Genomic DNA, 18149 nt, shown 5'->3' on the forward strand with positions numbered 1-18149 from the left:
GTTACCTAAAAGAAAAGATGCGTTTTACTTATAGATTCTTTTATTTTATGTTATATATATTTTTGAGACAGTCTCACTCAGTCACCCAGAGTGCAGTGGCACAATCTCCGCTCACTGCAACCTCTGCCTCCCGGGTTCAAGCAATTCTCCTGCCTCAGCCTCCTGAGTAGCTAGAATTACAAGCACCCACTGCCATGCCTGGCTAATTTTTGTATTTTTGGTAGAGACGGGGTCTCACCATGTTGGCCAGGCTGGTCTTGAACTCCTGACCTCAGGTAATCTGCCCACCTCGGCCTCCCAATGTGCTGGGAATACAGGTGTGAGCCACCGAACCTGGCCTAGATTCTTTTAATTTTTTATAGTGAGCACTATTTTATATCCCAAGAAACAAAGGAACCAGAATACCATTTTTAATAGAAGGGAAAATGCTTTAATTTTTATAAGAACTGGTAGAGAATGCCATTAAACTCAAAAACATGCTTCTTAAAAACTGTATTCAGGGAATCTATACAGACTTCTGATATATCTCATTCAAAAATCATTTCACTCTACAACTTTAAATCATCGTCATCTTGCTGAGAACCAGAGAACCAGAAAGGGTGGTAAAGGGGGGGAAAAAAAGCCCTATGGGTCAGCCAAAGTCATGAAGCTATGCAACAGGATGGACAGGGGAGCATCTCTGCTGCTCCCTCCAGGCCTTGGCACTCCTATACTTCAAACACACTTCTTTTCTTTTTTTTTGAGATGGAGTTTTGCTCTTTCACCTAGGCAAGAGTACAGTGGCTCAATCTCGATTCACTGCAACCTCCACCACCTGGGTTCAAGTGATTCTCCTGCCTCGGCCTCCTGAGTAGCTGGGATTACAGGCATGTGCCACCACATCTCACTAATTTTTGTATTTTTAGTAGAGACGGGGTTTCACCATGTTTGCCAGGCTGGTCTCGAACTCCTGAGCTCAAGTGATCCTCCCGCCTCAGCCTCCCAAACTGCTGGGATTACAGGCGTGAGCCACCGCTTCCAGCCCTTCACACACAGTCCTAACAAACTCGGTGACCCATCTTCTTGCCTCTTGTCATTTAGAGGTCACAAATTAGGGCCGAGTAAACTATAAGAGGCAAGCGCACAATTGGCAAGGAAAAAAAGACAGAAAAAATATTTCCTAACACACCAACTTTTAAAAATTATACCTGCCAAGGCCTTTTGGTGAGAAGTGAACTAAGCCACACTCTTCCATAGCGCCCAAGAGATCAGCACAGAGCAGGATAACTAATGCTTCTACTGACAATGCTGACTGTCCCAGAGAAGTCTGAAGTATACTTACCATACCCTAAGAATATAGAGAAACTTTTTTTTTTTTTTTTTTTTTTTGAGACGGAGTCTTGTTCTGTTGCCCAGGCTGGAGTGCAGTGGCGCAATCTCGGCTTACTGCAACCTCTGCCTCCTGGGTTCAAGCGATTCTCCTATCTCAGCCTCCCAAATAGCTGTGATTACAGGCACCCACCACCATGCCCAGCTAATTTTTGTATTTTCAGTAGAGACAGGGTTTCTCTAAGTTGGCCAGGCTGGCCTCAAACTCCTGACCTCAAGTGATCCACCCGCCTCAGCCTCCCAAAGTGCTGGGATTACAGGCGTGAGCCACCACACCCGGCCCAGAAACACTTTTTCTTTTTTTAAATTGAGGTCGTGGCAAACAAAAAGCCAACATTCATCTGTCTGTAAGATGTAGCAATACAGACCTCTATCTTCCCAGTGACATGAGGTAACTGTGACATATGATTCCTTATGTTTTATCATTCTTTATCTGAAATTTCCAGAAGGCTTAAAGCTGTGTCTTTGAGAGAAAAAGAACCAAGAAACTACAGCAAGTGGAGCCGAGCAGAGGGAAACACTCTCACCTTTCCTTCCACTCCCACGCCGCAGTCAGATTCCTGAATCATGCTGACGTCATTGCCTCCGTCCCCTGCGAGCCACACAGACCAGAGAGAAAAGATGTTTCATTGTTACCTTAAACAAGAATGTATGCTTGTCTTTACCGCACTCTCGTCTTTCACGGAGCGCTTGCTGAGTGCCTGGCCTGCCCCGTCCATTCCATCTCTCCAACCCCTTGCACTACCAAAATCCTGTTTCACAGGCAGAGTGGCTGAGTGTCAGAGAGCCCAGGCGGCTTGCCAAGGGTCCCAGCACTGAGCAGCGGCAGTGGGACTGTGTCCACATAGGCATTTACCACCACCTGTCCTCCTCGGAGGCCGGGATACCCCAGGATTACCATCAGCAGCAACCTGTAGTGCTCTTACTGGATGCTTTCCATGCAGCGTGGCAAGCACATTTTAAAGGTGATCCTTTTTAGGCTGAGCAGTGGCTCACGACTGTAATCTCAGCACTTTAGGAGGCCGAGGCAGGCAGATCACCTGAGGTCAGGAGTTCGAGACCAGCCTGGCCAACATGGAGAAACCCCGTCTCTACTAAAAATACAAAAATTAGCCACACGTGGTGGTGCGCGCCTGTAGTCCCAGCTACTCGGGAGGCTGAGGCAGGAGAATCACTTGAACCCGGGAGACGGAGGTTGCAATGAGCTGAGATTGTGTCACTGCACTCCAGCTGGGCAACAGAGTGTGACTCCGTCTTAAAAAAAAAAAAAAGTGACCCCTTTTAGTCTTCGTGACACCATTTAAGGAAGCCACAATTATTATTCCCATTCTACCATAAGCAAACCGAGGCTGAGAAGGGTGAAAGAAGCCACCTGGGGCACCCACTGGCAAAAGCCAGTGGAAAGATTTGAACCCAGATCCAACCCCACAGTGTGTGGTCTCCACCCCCTGGAAGGCTGCACTCTTGAGCCACTGGCAAAGGAGTAGAGGCCTGGCACGTGCTTATCTGCTCTCCAAGGGAAATATTAAAAATAATAACAAAAAGAGCCAAAGTCTGAGAGATGGAGAAAAATCATGACCTCAACAAAGGGGCCTGGGGAATTTGAAGAACGAGCAGCAGCGTCCAAATATCCTTAGGGAAAGGGAGCCTGGTGCACCGGCAGGCCAGGGCCAGCAGCACAGCCTGAGCCTCACCTACCTACTGCACAGGTGAGTTTGCCCGTGCGCTCCTGAAGCAGGCGCACGATCTGGGCCTTCTGGGTGGGGGCACAGCGGCAGCAGACTACGGCCGGGCACTGGCAGGCCAGCTCCATGAACTCATACTCATAGTACTTGAGGCAAACCTGCAGGGTGGAGGGAGAGGTGGTGCGTTGGTGGAGGTCGCTGCCGAGCCTGCAGTGCCCCTGCCGAAGCCGGATAAGACCCAGGCTGCTGGGAGGACTGGCTCTCAGGGGTCCCCAAGCTCACCTCCAGGGAGTCTCCCGAGATGACCAGGGCACAATCATGCTTCCTGCGGAAGGCGTTCAGCTCGAGGTGAGCCTCCCCGCGGTTGGTCACCTGGAAGGGAACAGAGATGGAGAAGGAGGCATTGCTCTCCGGACATGACAGAACAATAAACAGTGGCTTCCAGGAGCCCACATGAAGACAACGGCCACCCCAGCCAAGGGTCCCTCCCCTCCCCTGCCACCAGAGGCAGCACCAAATGGAATCCTATTGGTTATGACTCTGCAGGAATCAAGAGAGCCCATGTGCCAACCACCACCTACAATTTCCCCCAGGACTAAAAATGCCTGTAATGGCCGAGCGCAGTGGCTCACGCCTGTAATCCCAGCACTTTGGGAGGCTGAGGCGGGCGGATCACTTGAAGTCAGGAGTTTGAGACCAGCCTTGCCAACATGGTGAAACCCACTCTCTACTAAAAATAGAAAATTAGCTGGGCATGGTGGTGGGTGCCTGTAATTTTAGCTACTTGGGAAGGCTGAGGCAGGAGAATCACTTGAACCCAGGAGGCAGAGGCTGCAGTGAGCTGAGATCATGCCACTGCACTGGCAGTCTGGGCAACAGAGCAAGACTCGTCTTTTAAAAAAAAAAAAAAGGCGGGGGGCCAGGTGCGGTGGCTCACGCCTGTAATCTCAGCACCTTGGGAGGCTGAGGTGGGCAGATCACCTGAGGTCAGGAGTTCAAGACCAGCCTGACCCACATGGAGAAACCCCATCTCTACTAAAAACACAAAATTAGCCGGGCTTGGTGGCACATGCCTATAATCCCAGCTACTTGGGAAGGCTGAAGCAGGAGAATCGCTTGAACCTGGGAGGTGGAGGTTGCGGTGAGCCGAGATCACGCCATTGCACTCCAGCCTGGGCAACAAGAGCAAAACTCTGTCTCAAAATAAAAAAAAAAAAAAAGCCTGTACTTTCATTTTCAGCCAGGCGTTGGACGATGCATTCGGTGGATTTTTCTCATTTATTTCTCACAACGGCTCTATGAGGTGCCAAAAAGAAGACAGCTCTATTTTGCACCTAAGGAAACTGAAGCATGGTGACATCTGCTAACCTGACTAAAGGCACATGGCTAGTATGCTGTAGCCCAGGTATGCAGAGCCAGGCACCTAGCAGGGACTGGGCCACTTTTCTGTAAAGGACCAGATGTTAACTATTGTAGGCTTTGAGGACCACATGGTCTCCATCACAACCACTCAGCTCTGCAGTTGTAATCCAAAAGCAGTCGTACACCATATGCAAACGAGCCGGTCTGTCTACACTCCAATAAAACAAAATACCTGCTGTTTAGAAAAACAGGTGGCTAGCACATAGGTCATTAGTTTGCAATCCCTGAATTCTAGAACAGACAGTCAATTCTCATTATTCATAGTAGCTATGTTTTCTAAAGTCACTGTGAACACCGAATTAGCAAATACTAAACCATCACCTGTAGGGGAAATACAGGGTTAGGTTTTTGCCCCTGGTTGCAATATCTTCATAAATATATAACCTTATTTTATGTGCGTTTCTATTTAAAGACACCTGGATTCATCAACATTGAGCTCACAGCCACCAGTGCTGTAACTCACGCCTGCAGGAAGCTCATCTAACACACGCATTCGCTCCATAAGTCACATCAACAGCCTTCCTGCACGTAGGAAAACAAGCCAGCAAAGAAGCGCTGTGCTGCGGCCATTTTAAACGACAAACTGCCAACAAAAAGCATAAAAATGCGAAAAACCTGATACTTAATGGACTGCAAAAAGGACACTTGTTCGTCACATGAGGCTGAAAGAAGGAGGGAGTGCGTGAACTTGTTCAACCTCAGGTGGGAATGTGTGTCTCAGGCAGCTAAAATTTTAAGCCACTCTAGGCCAGGCGCGGTGGCTCATGCCTGTAATCCCAGCACTTTGGGAGGCTGAGGTGGGAGAATCACCTGAGGTCAGGGGTTCGAGACCAGCCTGGCCAACATGGTGAAACCCCGTCTCTACTAAAAATACAAAAATTAGCCAGGTGTGGTGGCAGGCGCCTGTAATCCCAGCTACTTGGGAGGCTGAGGCAGAAGAATTGCTTGAACCCAGGAGGCGGAGGTTGCAGTGAGCCAAGATTGCACCACTGCACTCCAGCCTGGGTGATAAGAGCAAGGCCCCATCTCAAAAAAAAAAAAAAAAAAAAAAAAAGGAGAGATTTAAGCCACTCTACGTATGACAGTGAAAATATCAAGAGTACTGATTTGGAGGTCACAGATAAATTTTGGGAGGAGGAGAATTCACAAAGAATCTGTGAATGATGAGAACTGACTGTACCTGCCTCTATACAACACTATGCTATTTCAAAAATCCCTGGATTTTTTGAAGCTTCTGTGTGCTATGGACCAAAGGCGGGGTGAGGGGGAGACCCCCAAACATCTAGAGACCCTCCAGTTGTTTGCCATCGTGGCTCTGGTTTCAGATCAGTGGGATTACTATATCCTGCCCCAAAGAGGACCCGGTCCCCCTACCTCCCCAATGCAATAAAGCCTAGCACAGTCCTCACTGGCAGCAGTTCCTGATGTGCACATTGTCTTGGTCAATGTCTGCCACAAGGGCGGGCGATTTCTCATTTGCCCATCCAATTCACCTCCTTCAAAAGGCTCCTCAATGGTCCTAAATGCTTCCCCCCTCAGGAGGGCAGATGGACCAGTATCTGTGGCCTGGAATTTCTTTCTTATCCAAGGACTTGACTTTCAGGGGTTCCGTGAAATCCCAGGAATCCCATGCATAATTTCATGTGTATGAGTGGATCTGCATCTTTCGGGGGGAGTGCCTGACTTTCATCAGCTTCTCAAAGGGACCATGACCCCCAAAAGGTTAAGAGCATGGCATTAGCACAGGGCTAGAAGGAGGTACTCCTAAACCACTACTGGAAGGAACTCTCCAGCCGGCGCCTGGGTCATTAATCATCCCATCCAAAGCAACCGTGGTTGATGCTCCCCACCCTAGGTAATTCACATGCTGCCCCTCCCTTCTTAAGGGGCCCACTCGAGGTTAGGAGGTTATAGGACAAATTGAACATCATCCCCACACGGCCCTAACGCAGAGGACACTTTACCAGCCGAAAAACGTGGATGTCTTGGTTTCTGGTCACCAGATGTGCATTCTTCGCTGTGCATGTAGCTGTCTCCAGCTTGTCCCCTGTCAGCATCCAAACCTGAAATCATGGCATGACAGAGGTCCTGTTTATTAGTTTTTGAGGCCGGCCTCTCATCTGCAACAGCTGAGTTTCCAACAACATGGAGCTGAACTTGGTATGTTCCGTTTACCTCCTGCCGACTCGTGCCGTCCCCAACACAACACAGCAAGCGCCCTGGCTGAAGGGCTCTGGGACTCCAAGCAACCACTGCTGGTAGCAGCAAAAACTGGCAGATGCTTCTAGAAAGGGCCATTTGGCCACACACTACAGGAGGTACTATGAAGCTCGGTCCTTGGACCGCATAATTCCCCTTCTGAGGATTTTTCTTAAAGTGATAAATATCCTAAAAGAAGGGATACGGGTGAGGGGTCACTTCTCTGTCCTACAGGAAACACTCATTTTTGATGCTGTGGACTTTCTATGTAGTTGGATGAGCAAGACAGACCCTTCTGGGGTTTAACTCAGCTTATAAAACGCTGACCGTAAATGAGTCAGGTTCTTCCGTATCGTGCATTAGCTCACACTGCATTTCTCTGCTGTGGGCTCAGAGAGGGTAGATGACTTGCCCCAAACCACACAGCTACCTCTTGTCCTAACCAGGCCCAGAATCCGGGTCTTTAGAGTCCTCATGGAATGTGCTTCCTGCTCTGTGATTTTACCTCATTAACCCTTTTGTTCTCTTTGCTCCCAGCTGGGAGCAGTCTTGGGGCTATCTGTCAAAGAAAATCTGGATAGGAGGGAAAGTATAGGAAAGAAGATCATGACAAATGTCTCCCGAGTGTCCACTACGTGCCCAGCACCCACGCTGAGCTCTCTGTTACCTTCATGACAGCTTCTGGAGGCTGGAAATGGAAGCGCTAAGAGCTTCAGTCATTTGCCAAGGGTCACAGAAGAAGTAAAGGGAGAGGTAGGATGGAAACCCAGGCAGTGAGACGGGCAGAAGGAAGGCACCGGGCACCTCTCAGGGCTGAGCCTCCCGGGCCCTCTCCCCTAGCTGGGTCTGTTTTCCCTCAATATCCCGCCTGTCCTAAAAATAATATTCTTTTTGGTGAGCCTCGTTTAGTCATAGTTCTCAGGGTTTGAGGTAAGAGAACAAACACTGGGGAAGGAATTGGGAAGTTCAAGTTCCAGAAAAGCATGAAAAGAACGATCAGGTGCACGACATGGCTAATGTCCCATGCTGTGATGAAGGGAAGGTACTACAGGAAGGGTCAAGACCCCAGCTCCAGTCCCGGCTCTGCTGCTTCCCAATGTGAGAACCTGAGGAATGGAGACGCCTCACTCAGCCTCAGTTTCCACATCCATACAAGGGGCTGATTTAGAAAATATCCTGTGCAGCCAGGCGCGGTGGCTTATGCCTGTAATCCCAACACTTTGGGAGGCCGAGGCAGGTGGACCACTTGAGGTCAGGAGTTTGAGACCAGCCTGACCAACATGGAGAAAACCCATCTCTACTAAATATACAAAATTATCCAGGTATGGTGGCACATACCTATAATCCCAGCTACTTGGGAGGCTGAGGCAGGAGAATCTCTTGAACCCAGGAAGTGGAGGTTGCAGTGAACCGAGATCGCACCACTGCACTCCAGCCTGGGCGACAGAGTGAAACTCTGTCTCAAAAAAAAAAAAAAAAAGAAAGAAAGAAAGAAAAGAAAAGAAAATTTCCTGTGCAAGATCGTATCTTAGACTTTAATTACCAACTAACCTGCCCCATCCCAGGCACTCCCCTCCTCCTGTCATCTAACAGGAAACTAGAATGATAAGTCACATGCACACTCTGTGAATAAAATATCTCGTCTTGGGCTAACACAGTTTTGAGAAGGAGAAAAACCCCAGGACAAAGATGGAAGCAGAAAATGGAAACTCCAGAAGTCTTAGGAATGGCCAGGGCCCCACTGCAGACCCCACGATGAAGCAGAAATGGGCCTCCAGCGGCCAGACTTCCGGAAGCAAGGTCCCGTTGGTGATTTCCTTATGACGAACCAGGCCTGTGAGCCAAATGCAAGCGACAGAATTGGGTTTACAAGGAAACAGGGACATAGGGGTGGGAGTCCCCAGTGGGCCTGAATGTTGCCTGGCATCTAACCTGTCCTCCTGCCATGGCCCTGCTGAAAGGACAGGCCCCAGGATGCAGCAGAGAGCCACTTTTGAGTGGAGGCCGGTGGCAGGCACACGTTTCCAGGAGCTCCAGGCCAATGAGTTTGGTTGTTCACACCTCCCTTGGTCCACTGAGGACCAGGTCCTCACGCGCCCTCTGCTGGCCCCTCCAGATTCAACTCCTAGTATTTTTTTTTGGGTCGCCACTGGTAGAGTGCAAAATGCTAATACGACAGTGTGATGGCGCTGGCGGTCACTCTGCTGGGTGGTCACTCACTCACTTGGCCACACGGCAGACAGACCGGTGTGCCGATCACTCAACTAGAATTTAATCAGCAGCCATGCACGCTGGACACTGCTCGGCCTTGAGCACCAGGGAGCCCAGTGGAGTCAGGGGAGTCATCGGTACAGTAAAGGCAAACGCTACACAAGATGTCTTCCAAAATCAGGGCTGGAGGGCCAGGCACAGTGGCTCACACCTGTAATCCTAGCACTTCCGAGACTGAGACGGACAGATCACCTGAGGTCAGGAGTTCAAAACCAGCCTGGCCAACATGGTGAAACCCTCTATCTACAAAAATATAAAAATTAGCCAGGCGTGGTGGTACGTGCCTGTAATCCCAGCTACTAGGGAGGCTGAGGCACAAGAATTGCTTGAATCCAGGAAGCAGAGGTTGCAGTTAACCAAGATCATGCCACTGCACTCCAGCCTGGGCGACACAGCGAGACTCCGTCTCAAAAAAAAAAAAAAAAAAATCAGGGTTGGAGAGGCAGAAACAGTGTCTGTGGCCCATTGCAGATAAGGCACTCCTGGTCTCCTCTGCTGCTCCTCCCACCCTTTCCCCCTGTGATCTCCCTGCACTGCTGAGGGATAACTGGCATTGCCCTGGAGTGCCCTTCCCTGCGGCCAGCCCGCCCTACCTTGATGCCAGCATTCCTCAGGGTCTCCAGCGTGGGCCGCACATCTGCCTGCAGCTGGTCCTCCACACCCGTCAGGCACAGCAGTTCCATCTCCATCTCCAGGCTCTCGATCACCGTGGCCACTTTGAGGGAGCGGTCGTGCACACTCAGCTTGGCCTGGACGTAGCGGGCCTGGGACACACCAGCAGATGCAGTCACTGCTTAGGGTGAGGAGAGGCCAGGCTGACTGGCCAGTGCCAAGAGTAGAAGGGCCACACCCGATCCCCACCACACGGGGTGGGGGACCCCAGCAGGTGAGCTGGACCCCACAGGGGTGACACAGGCTTCCGGCTTCCTCACAAGTCCTCCATGTAGACACTGCACAGACCTGAGTCCCAACCTACACTCCACACTCACCTGCTGGGAGACTTCAGCAAGTCACTTAACCTCTCTGAGCCGTGGCCACGAAATGGCAATAACAGCACCAACCTCATTGGGTTGTCTCAGGGACGGGCACAACCAAGATCTCAAAAAAACAGTAAGTTCTCCCATACACAACATGCACTTTGTAAGCCAAACTGTGGGTCACCAGGTTTTCTAAAGACCAAGTCGAGCTTCTGAAGACCATCAACCCAAACTGCTGCTTCTTCTCTTTATCATGTTAGCAAAAACCTGGAGGAAAACCAGTCATCTCCTAATGGGCCCGCTTGAAGCACATGCTTTTAAAATTAAAAGGCAGGTAGCATTGATCGGGGCTAAAATGCTTGTTAAATAATGGCTTACAAAGAACTCAAATATATTAAAGAGAAATCCAGGCAGTTTCCCCGCATGGAGCAGGGCAGGGCCCCATGAAGCGTGTCCCGCCTCCCTCCCTTGCATTCCTGCATGCTGGCTTTAGGCCAGGCACCAGAGACACGGCAGTAAACAAGACAAGGACCCTCCCCTCAGGGAACACACAATCTATGGGATGGGATGACAATAAGCAAGTCAATAATCTGGTTCAACCCCAACATTTTTACAGCTTAAAGAAATTAGGGAGGCTGGGTGTGGTGGTTCATGCCTGTAATCCCAGCACTCTAGAAGACCGAGGCAGGCAGATCACCTGAGGTCAGGAGTTTGAGACCAGCCTGGCCAACGTGGCAAAACCGTGTCTCTACTAAAAATACAAAAATTAGCCAGGCATGGTGGCACATGCCTGTAATCCCAGCTACTTGGGGGCTTGAGGGAGGAGAATCGCTTGAATCCAGGAGGCAGAGGTTGCAGTGAGCAGAGATCGTGCCATTGGCACTACAGTCTGGGCAACAAGAGTAAAGCTCTGTCTCAAATAAAAAAAAAAAAAAAAAGAAAAGAAATTAGGGAGCCGAACCAGATGCGGTGGCTCACACTTGTAATCCCAGCTACAAGGAGGTTGAGGCAGGAGGATGGCTTGAGGCCAGGAGTTTGAGACCAGCCTGGGCAGCATAGCGAGACCCCGTCTCAGAATAAATGTGCAAAAAAAAAAAAGAGAAAAGAAATTAGGGCTCCAAGAGAATGATTTATGCCAAATTTTCCCGAAGGCATACCATATGCCAAGGACTATCTTTAACTACTAAGGATATAAGAATAAACCAGGCCAGGCACAGTGGCTCACACCTGTAATCCCTGCACTTTGGGAGGCCAAGGCTGGTGGATCACCTGAGGTCAGGAGTTCAAGATCAGCCTGGCCAATATGGTGAAACCCCATCTCTATTAAAAATACAAAAATTAGCCGGGCATGGTGACGTGCAACTGTAATCCCAGCTACTCCGGAGGCCGAGGCAGAAGGATCCCTTGAACCTGGGAGGCGGAGGTTACAGTGAGTCAAGATCACACCACTGCACTCCAGCCTGGGCGACAAGAGCGAAACTCTGTCTCAAAAAAAAAAAAAGAAGAAGAAGAAGAAGAACAAACCAGACTTGTAAAGTCCCTGTCTTCAAAAATATTTTATTCCCGAAAGGAGATGGATAAGATGAATGTTAAAAAAAATATATGAACAGGGTCAAGTTTATATTCTTCTGGCCTCTCCAGATTCAACTCCTAGACATATTTTTTGGCCCCAAATGGTAGCACGCGATGACAGTGACAAATGCAATGAACAAAGTGAAATGGTGTGATGGATGGAAAGTGAGAAGGAGCCTTAGACAGGTGGTCCAGGAAGACTTCTTGGAGGACATGGCTTTTGAGCTGAGACCCAAAAGAAGCGAGGGAATGGGCCATGGGGCTCTGTGGGTGAAGAGAGTTCCAGGCAGACAGAACGGCAAGTGCAAAGGCCTTCAACAACAGTGAATCCAGTGTGCCCAGAAATGACATCAGAATGGCTCGCATAGGATGAGGGATGGTGGAAGGAGTGACTGGGAGGCAGGCGGGGCTGCAAAGGCAATGGAAAGGTCCCAGAACAACTTACTTCAAAGTCCTGATACTGCTCCTCTGCAAGAGACTTCTTTGCCACCACGAGCACCCGCAGCCCTTCTCGGGCCATGTTGCCACACTGAAAAATAGACCACGGTCGAGTGGGAGCGGTGCTGAGAGCTCCTGACCTCACTGGGGAAGGACCAGTGCCCAAGTGGATGTGCCCCTCCCACAGGGTCAGAGAAAATGGCAAATCAGAAAGTTGCTTTCCCCTACGGCAATCCTCCCTGGAGCAAGCTTTCTATAGGGGAAGTTGCAGAGAGGCAGCCGGTGAGCCAAACACAGCCCACACACAGGTCGTCTTCAACTAGCACATGTATGTTTCCAAATTTAAGTCAACATTGTGCGGTCTCACACACAAATCTGGATTGCTGAATGGGTGGAAAAACTGAGCATCTGACAAAACCAGGTGCATTTTCCCAAATAACCACAATCAATGATGGCTGAGGAGCGGTGGCCTCCACGTGTTCCCAGGAAGTGGAGGTGTCAAGTGAAGAACACTCCAGCACGTTTTACACGCAAAGTGCAACTCTGCTCAAAATCACAACCTGTTTGTTCATTTGCATTAACTGCCAGGCCCCTGTAGGCATTTGAGTTTGCAACCCTCAAACTGAGAATCTTATGCAAAATGTAAATTCCCCCTAGAGCTAAGAGATGGGACAAAAATGGCCTGAAAACTGCCTCCCTCCTGCTGCTGGCCAACTGTCCACGTCACAAACTGGGTTGTGCAGCCTCTGATGTGGCCCCTCCTGGAACTCACATTCTGGTATAATCGCCTACCCTTTGAGTGTGTGCTGGACCTAGTGACTTGTCCCTAACAAACAGAATGGGCAAGAGTGAGGGGATGTCACATCTGAGATCAGGTTAGTAAAGACAGTGACTTCCATCTTGTTTGCCCTCTCCTGTTCCATCACCTGCTCTCTTTGATGAAGCTAGTTGCCAGGCTGTGAGTGGCCCTATGGGAGAGGCCCACCTGCAAGGAATAGAGGGCAGCCTCTGGCCAACAGTTGGCAACAACCTGAGACCCTTAGTTCAACAGTCCAAAAGTAGCTGAATGCAGCCCACAACAACTGAGCTTGCTCACAAATGGATCCTGCCCCAGTCAAGTCTTGAGATGAGACCACAGCCCCAGCCAACATCTGAATTACGGCCAGTGGGAGGCCCTGAAGCAGAGGATGCAGTTCAGCCACACCAGCATCCCTGACCCACAGAAACCATTATATATTAAATGGGTGCTGCTTTAAGCAGCTGCATTTCAGGGTGGTTTGTTACACAGCCACCGATAACAAATACAGAGACCCACCTTACCATGCAAGGGGCTGCCTCTGCAGAACATGCTTCCAAGGCCTGGTTTAACTTCCTGCATCACACTTACCTCTTCCTCCAACCAGTCATTGTACTGCACAATGCCAGCCATGACCACATCTGCTCCCTTCATGTAAAACGTAATTTCTCCAGTTGATTCATCCTAGAGAGGGAGGCCGGAAGGAATGAGAAACTGAAAGGAACACCCTCTTTCAGCGGCAAAGCCCGCTTCCCATGACAGACGGTGTACAAAGTGCACTTAACAGACACGAATGTTTTTTCACTTGGCTGAAGATGAAAAGCGAGAAGGGGCCTCATTTAGGGGCAAAGGCTACAGAAAGCAAAAGGAAAACTCAAAGCACTTGGAAGATTTTCAGTGATGAAAGAAAGATCAAATGGATTTAAGACCTTTGTTTTGAAAGTTATTACTATTTCAACTGGAATAGACTCACATGCTATGATTTTAGATTTACACTTGGGACTGCAGATATCATCAAACTGTGGTCCACTGAAAGAATAGGGAAGATAAGGACTAGAACAGGGAGTCTCAACCTCATCACTGTGAACATTTGGGGCCAGATAACTCTTTGCTCTGCAGGGCCCCTCCTGTGCACTGTACAATGTTGAGCAGCATCCCTGGCCCCTACGCACTAGATGCCAGTCATACCCTCCATGGTGACAACCAGAATATCTCTAGACTTTAGCAAATGTCTCCTGGGGGCAAACTGACTGTCTCAGCTGAGAATAATTCCAGATCCCTAAGTCTAACTAAGGACTTGCCTAGAGATCCAATTACCCAGAGTTTCAGTTCACCCTAACCAGATTTTCTGGGTAGTGGGTAGCACCATGGCACAGGCATCAAATGCTTGGACCAAGTACCAGTTTCTAGTTGTGTGCAGCTGGACAAGCTACTCCTCTTCCCTAAACCTCAGTTTTCTCATCTGTAAAACAGGAATCAAGCATGTAGCACAGAGACTGACACACGAAAAGGACCCCTCAGTGGTATAACTGCTGCTGGGATGAGAGTGATTTCCCAAGTCCCCCAGCCAGACTGTACGTAGAGAACAAGGCTCAGCCCAGTACTCTCAACAGGGCAATGTGGCCCTCCAGGAGACATGTGGCAATGTCTGGAGACACTCTAGGTGTCACAACGCAGGCAATGTCCTACTAGCATCTGACGGGGGGAGGCCAGGGGTGCTGCTCACCCTCCTACATCACACAGGATGCCTCCAACCACCACCAGGAACTCCTCCAGCCCTAAAAGTCAACAGTGCTGAGACTGAGAAGTCCTAGCTCTGAGGAATGACGGCGCAGCCACAGATCCTTCCCCCATTTTCCCCCAATGATTCGCGTCACTGGGAGGTGGGAGGCAGTAAAGATAAGCAAGAAAACTGAGCATGGCCATCAATACCTTGTGCCTATATTTTGCTACTCCAGGAAGCCCAGAATAAATGCCCGGAAAGTCTTCATTGAATATGGAACCATGGAGACAAAAGTGACTGCATCTCAAGCTGGGTGTGGTGGCTCACGCCTGTAGTCCCAACACTTTGGGAGGCTCAGGTAGGTAGATCACCTGAGGTCAGGAGGTCGAGACCAGCCTAGCCAACATGGTGAGGCCCTGTCTCTACTAAAATTACAAAATTAGCTGGGCGTGGTGGTGCATGCCTGTAATCCCAGCTACTCAGGAGGCAAGGCTGGAGAATCACTTAAACCTGGGAGGCAGAGGTTGCAATGAGCTGAGATTGCACCATTGCTCTCCAACCTGGGCAACAAGAGTGAAACTCCATCTTAAAAAAAAAGTGACTGCATCTCAGGTGCAAATGCGCCATGCTGACTTCTGATTAACCCAGTCCCATGAACACCCCCGATTCCTACTTAATTCACCGTCCTTCACATAAGAACATGTCAACCTTGATGTTATCGCACAAATTACAGGTGATGAAACATACAGCTTTCTTGCCTCTCCTGGAAGGTGCCCGTAATTGTCCTGCTGGGGCACACGGACCCTTTCCCTGTGGTATAAGCCCTGGGTCTAGGGAGTAACAGTATGGACATCCACCTGTTTTCCTGCCGCCCAAAACTACACTTCTGTCTGTTCAGCTCCCCCAAAAACCACGCTTCTATCTGTAAGTTTCCCCCAATAAAACACCCTTTAACGACAAACTGGATTTGCCTGCCTTGTTCTTTGGTTTCAGGCTCCTTCGGAGGCCACTTTGTCTATGCAGCCCTTTCATGGAAGAGAAATATCCAAAATCAGATTAGTGGTAGAGTTTCCTCTTTTAGAATAACTTTCAAATGCCCCTTAATCACCGACAATCTTTTAGAACAACATGCTGACTCATAAGAGCACCCCCAGGCCAAGACAGGCACCCAAGTTTAAAAGCGTTCAACTGCACACTTTATCTCTGATAGACTGTGGCTATGCCTGCTCTTGACGCAGGCCAAAGAGAGCTGTGGGGTCTGCACACTAAAGAATCAGAGGTTTTATTTTTTCCTTCCCCCCGACAACCAAAGGGTGCTCAACAACATGGCTGTAGGAAATGATGCTCCCAGCCCAGCTTCCTCACTAAGAAAAGGGCTTGAGCGAGTTCAGAAGTTCTGTCCAATATAAATACCGCATCAACGATCCCCTCCCATGAGTCACTTCCTCCCACGGAGTTCATCACAAGTTTATTTCGTTCCCATATTATGGCAAGATTACGCCATAAATTTACAGAGATCGGCCGGCTGTGTGGCATTGTTTGGGGGCCTCATCTTTTCCCACCGTGGTCTGCATCTGGCACCTGCTCAAAGGCCTCTTTCAGTCCAGCAATGACAGCGCTACGATGATCTACAGCCACGATCCAAACCCGTGGCTCCACGTGGGAAGGGGGAGAAGGCATTGGAACATCTTGTACGCCACAAAAACAAAACAGGGACACAACCTTCCTGCAAAAAGACATCACACGAGTCCTTCTCCAACCTTGCCTGATTTCTTAAGAGACAGACATTCACACAAGGAAATGGCCTTGCTTTGTGGGTGCAAGAAGGTGCCATCTTGCACTGTGCGTGCACTCACACATGTTTAAAAAAGAGACAGGGGAGACCCAAACTGGGGCTGTCCACAGTCACTAAACCAAGTCAAGAGAAGTTTTCTTTTTTTTCTTATTCTTTTTTCTTTTTATTTTTTTGAGACAGGGTCTTGCTGTGTTACTCAGGCTAGAGCGCAATGGCACAATCACGACTCACTACAGCCTCGACCTCCTGGACTCAAGTGACCTCAACCTGGACCTCCTGACCTCAACCTTCCCAGTAGCTGGGACTACAGGTGTGCACCACCATGCCCAGCTAATTTTTTTGCTTTTAGTAGAGGTGGAGTCTGGCAATGATGCCCAGGCTGGACTGAAACTCGTGGGCTCAAGTGATCCTCCTGCCTTGGCCTCCCAAAGTATTACAGGCGGGAGCCACCATACCAAGCCTAGGAGAAGTTTTATAACTGAACTAAAACTTCCTCACATCAGGTAATTGGACAGTCATTTGCATAGAGCATTTGGGTTATATGAACACATCATAACAGGGTTTCTCAGGCCCTTCCTCAGGTGGGGGCTGTCCTGTGCATTGCAGGATGCTGAGAGGCATCCCTGCTCTCCACCTATGACATGCCAGTAGCACTCTCAGCCTCTGGTTGTGACAACCACAAATGTTGCCAGACATTCTCGAATGCCCCCAGGATGAGAACCACCGCATTAGAGGAGTGTGGTGAGGTTTGGGCCAAGGGGAGAACTAGTCCCAAAGCCCCAGAGGCCCAGTTCCACCAGCCCAACCAAAGATAAAGAGGTCAGAAAATGAGAAAAAATAGCAAAATAATACTTATTTCATGAAAGACAACCTCACCAAGATGGACATTCACAGCACTATTTTTAGTAGTCAAAACCAAGAAAAAAGCGAGGCGCGGTGGCTCACACCTGTAATTCCAGCACTTTGGGGGGCCGAGGCTGGTGGATCATGTTGGGCCTGCCCAACATGGTGAAACCCCGTCTCTACTAAAAAATGCAAAAATGAGCCAGGCGTGGTGGCAGGTGCCTGTAATCCCAGCTACTCAGGAGGCTGAGGCAGGAGAATCACTTGAACCCAGGAGGCAGAGGTTGCAGTGAGCTGAGATTGCACCACTGCACTCCAGCCTGGATGACAGAGTGAGACTCCGTCTCAAAAAACTAAAACAAAACAAAACAAAAAAACTGAAATTGAGAAACAGCCTAAGCAGCCAAAAAATAAGTTAATGAATGAAATAGTGGCACATTCTTTCAACAGAACACTGCACATGCGTTAAAAATCATTAAAATCAGATTTTAATAATATGAGAAAATTCTCATCGTATACGTATAGTTCAATGAGGGAGGAAGTTTAGGAAGCCTTCTATGGAGTTCAGTGCTAATTTTATGAAAATGTGTGTGGATATTTACACTCGGATATGCTTAGAAAAGAGACTGAAAGGAAATCCCTTGAAAAGGTAAAAGGTCTTTTGTTGGGTGAAAATGGAGATGAACTGGTCAGGCACGGTGGCTCACGCCTGTAATCCCAGTACTTAGGGAGGTTGAAGCGGGAGGACAGCTTGAGGCCAGAAGTTTGAGACCAGCCTGTGCAACACAGAGAGACTTTGGCTCTACAAAAAAATTTAAAACTTAGCTGGGTGTGGCAGTGCATACCTGTAGTCCCAGCTACTTAAGAGGCAGAGGCAGGAGGATCCCTTGAGTCCAGCAGGTCAAGGCTGCAATGAGCCATGTTCATACCACTGCACTCCAGCCTAGGTAACAGAGTGAGACTCTGTCTTGAGAAAGAAAGAAAAGAAGAGAAAAGAAAAAAAGGGAGGGAGGCAAAAAAAGAAAGAAAGAAAGGACAGAAGAAGGGAAAGAGGGAGAGG

At 49.2% G+C, this 18149-nt stretch overlaps 1 protein-coding gene across 2 annotated transcripts in view; it reads right to left on the reverse strand.

Moving 5' to 3' along the window:
- The window catches only part of ATP9A (ATPase phospholipid transporting 9A (putative)), a 172036-nt gene that overhangs the window by 18960 nt on the left and 134927 nt on the right, over window positions 1-18149 (reverse strand). For both annotated transcript variants that reach the window (XM_024352113.3, XM_009437420.5), the window contains exons 16-22: window positions 13320-13412; window positions 11940-12023; window positions 9539-9709; window positions 6440-6538; window positions 3336-3425; window positions 3067-3211; window positions 1896-1960 (exon numbers count right to left, since the gene is read on the reverse strand). In XM_024352113.3, the coding sequence (XP_024207881.1) occupies window positions 1896-1960; window positions 3067-3211; window positions 3336-3425; window positions 6440-6538; window positions 9539-9709; window positions 11940-12023; window positions 13320-13412 (747 nt within the window). The remainder of the gene's footprint in view (window positions 1-1895; window positions 1961-3066; window positions 3212-3335; window positions 3426-6439; window positions 6539-9538; window positions 9710-11939; window positions 12024-13319; window positions 13413-18149) is intronic.

The sequence above is a fragment of the Pan troglodytes genome, chromosome 21 (genome assembly GCF_028858775.2).
Source record: "Pan troglodytes isolate AG18354 chromosome 21, NHGRI_mPanTro3-v2.0_pri, whole genome shotgun sequence".
Taxonomy (NCBI): Eukaryota; Metazoa; Chordata; class Mammalia; order Primates; family Hominidae; genus Pan; species Pan troglodytes.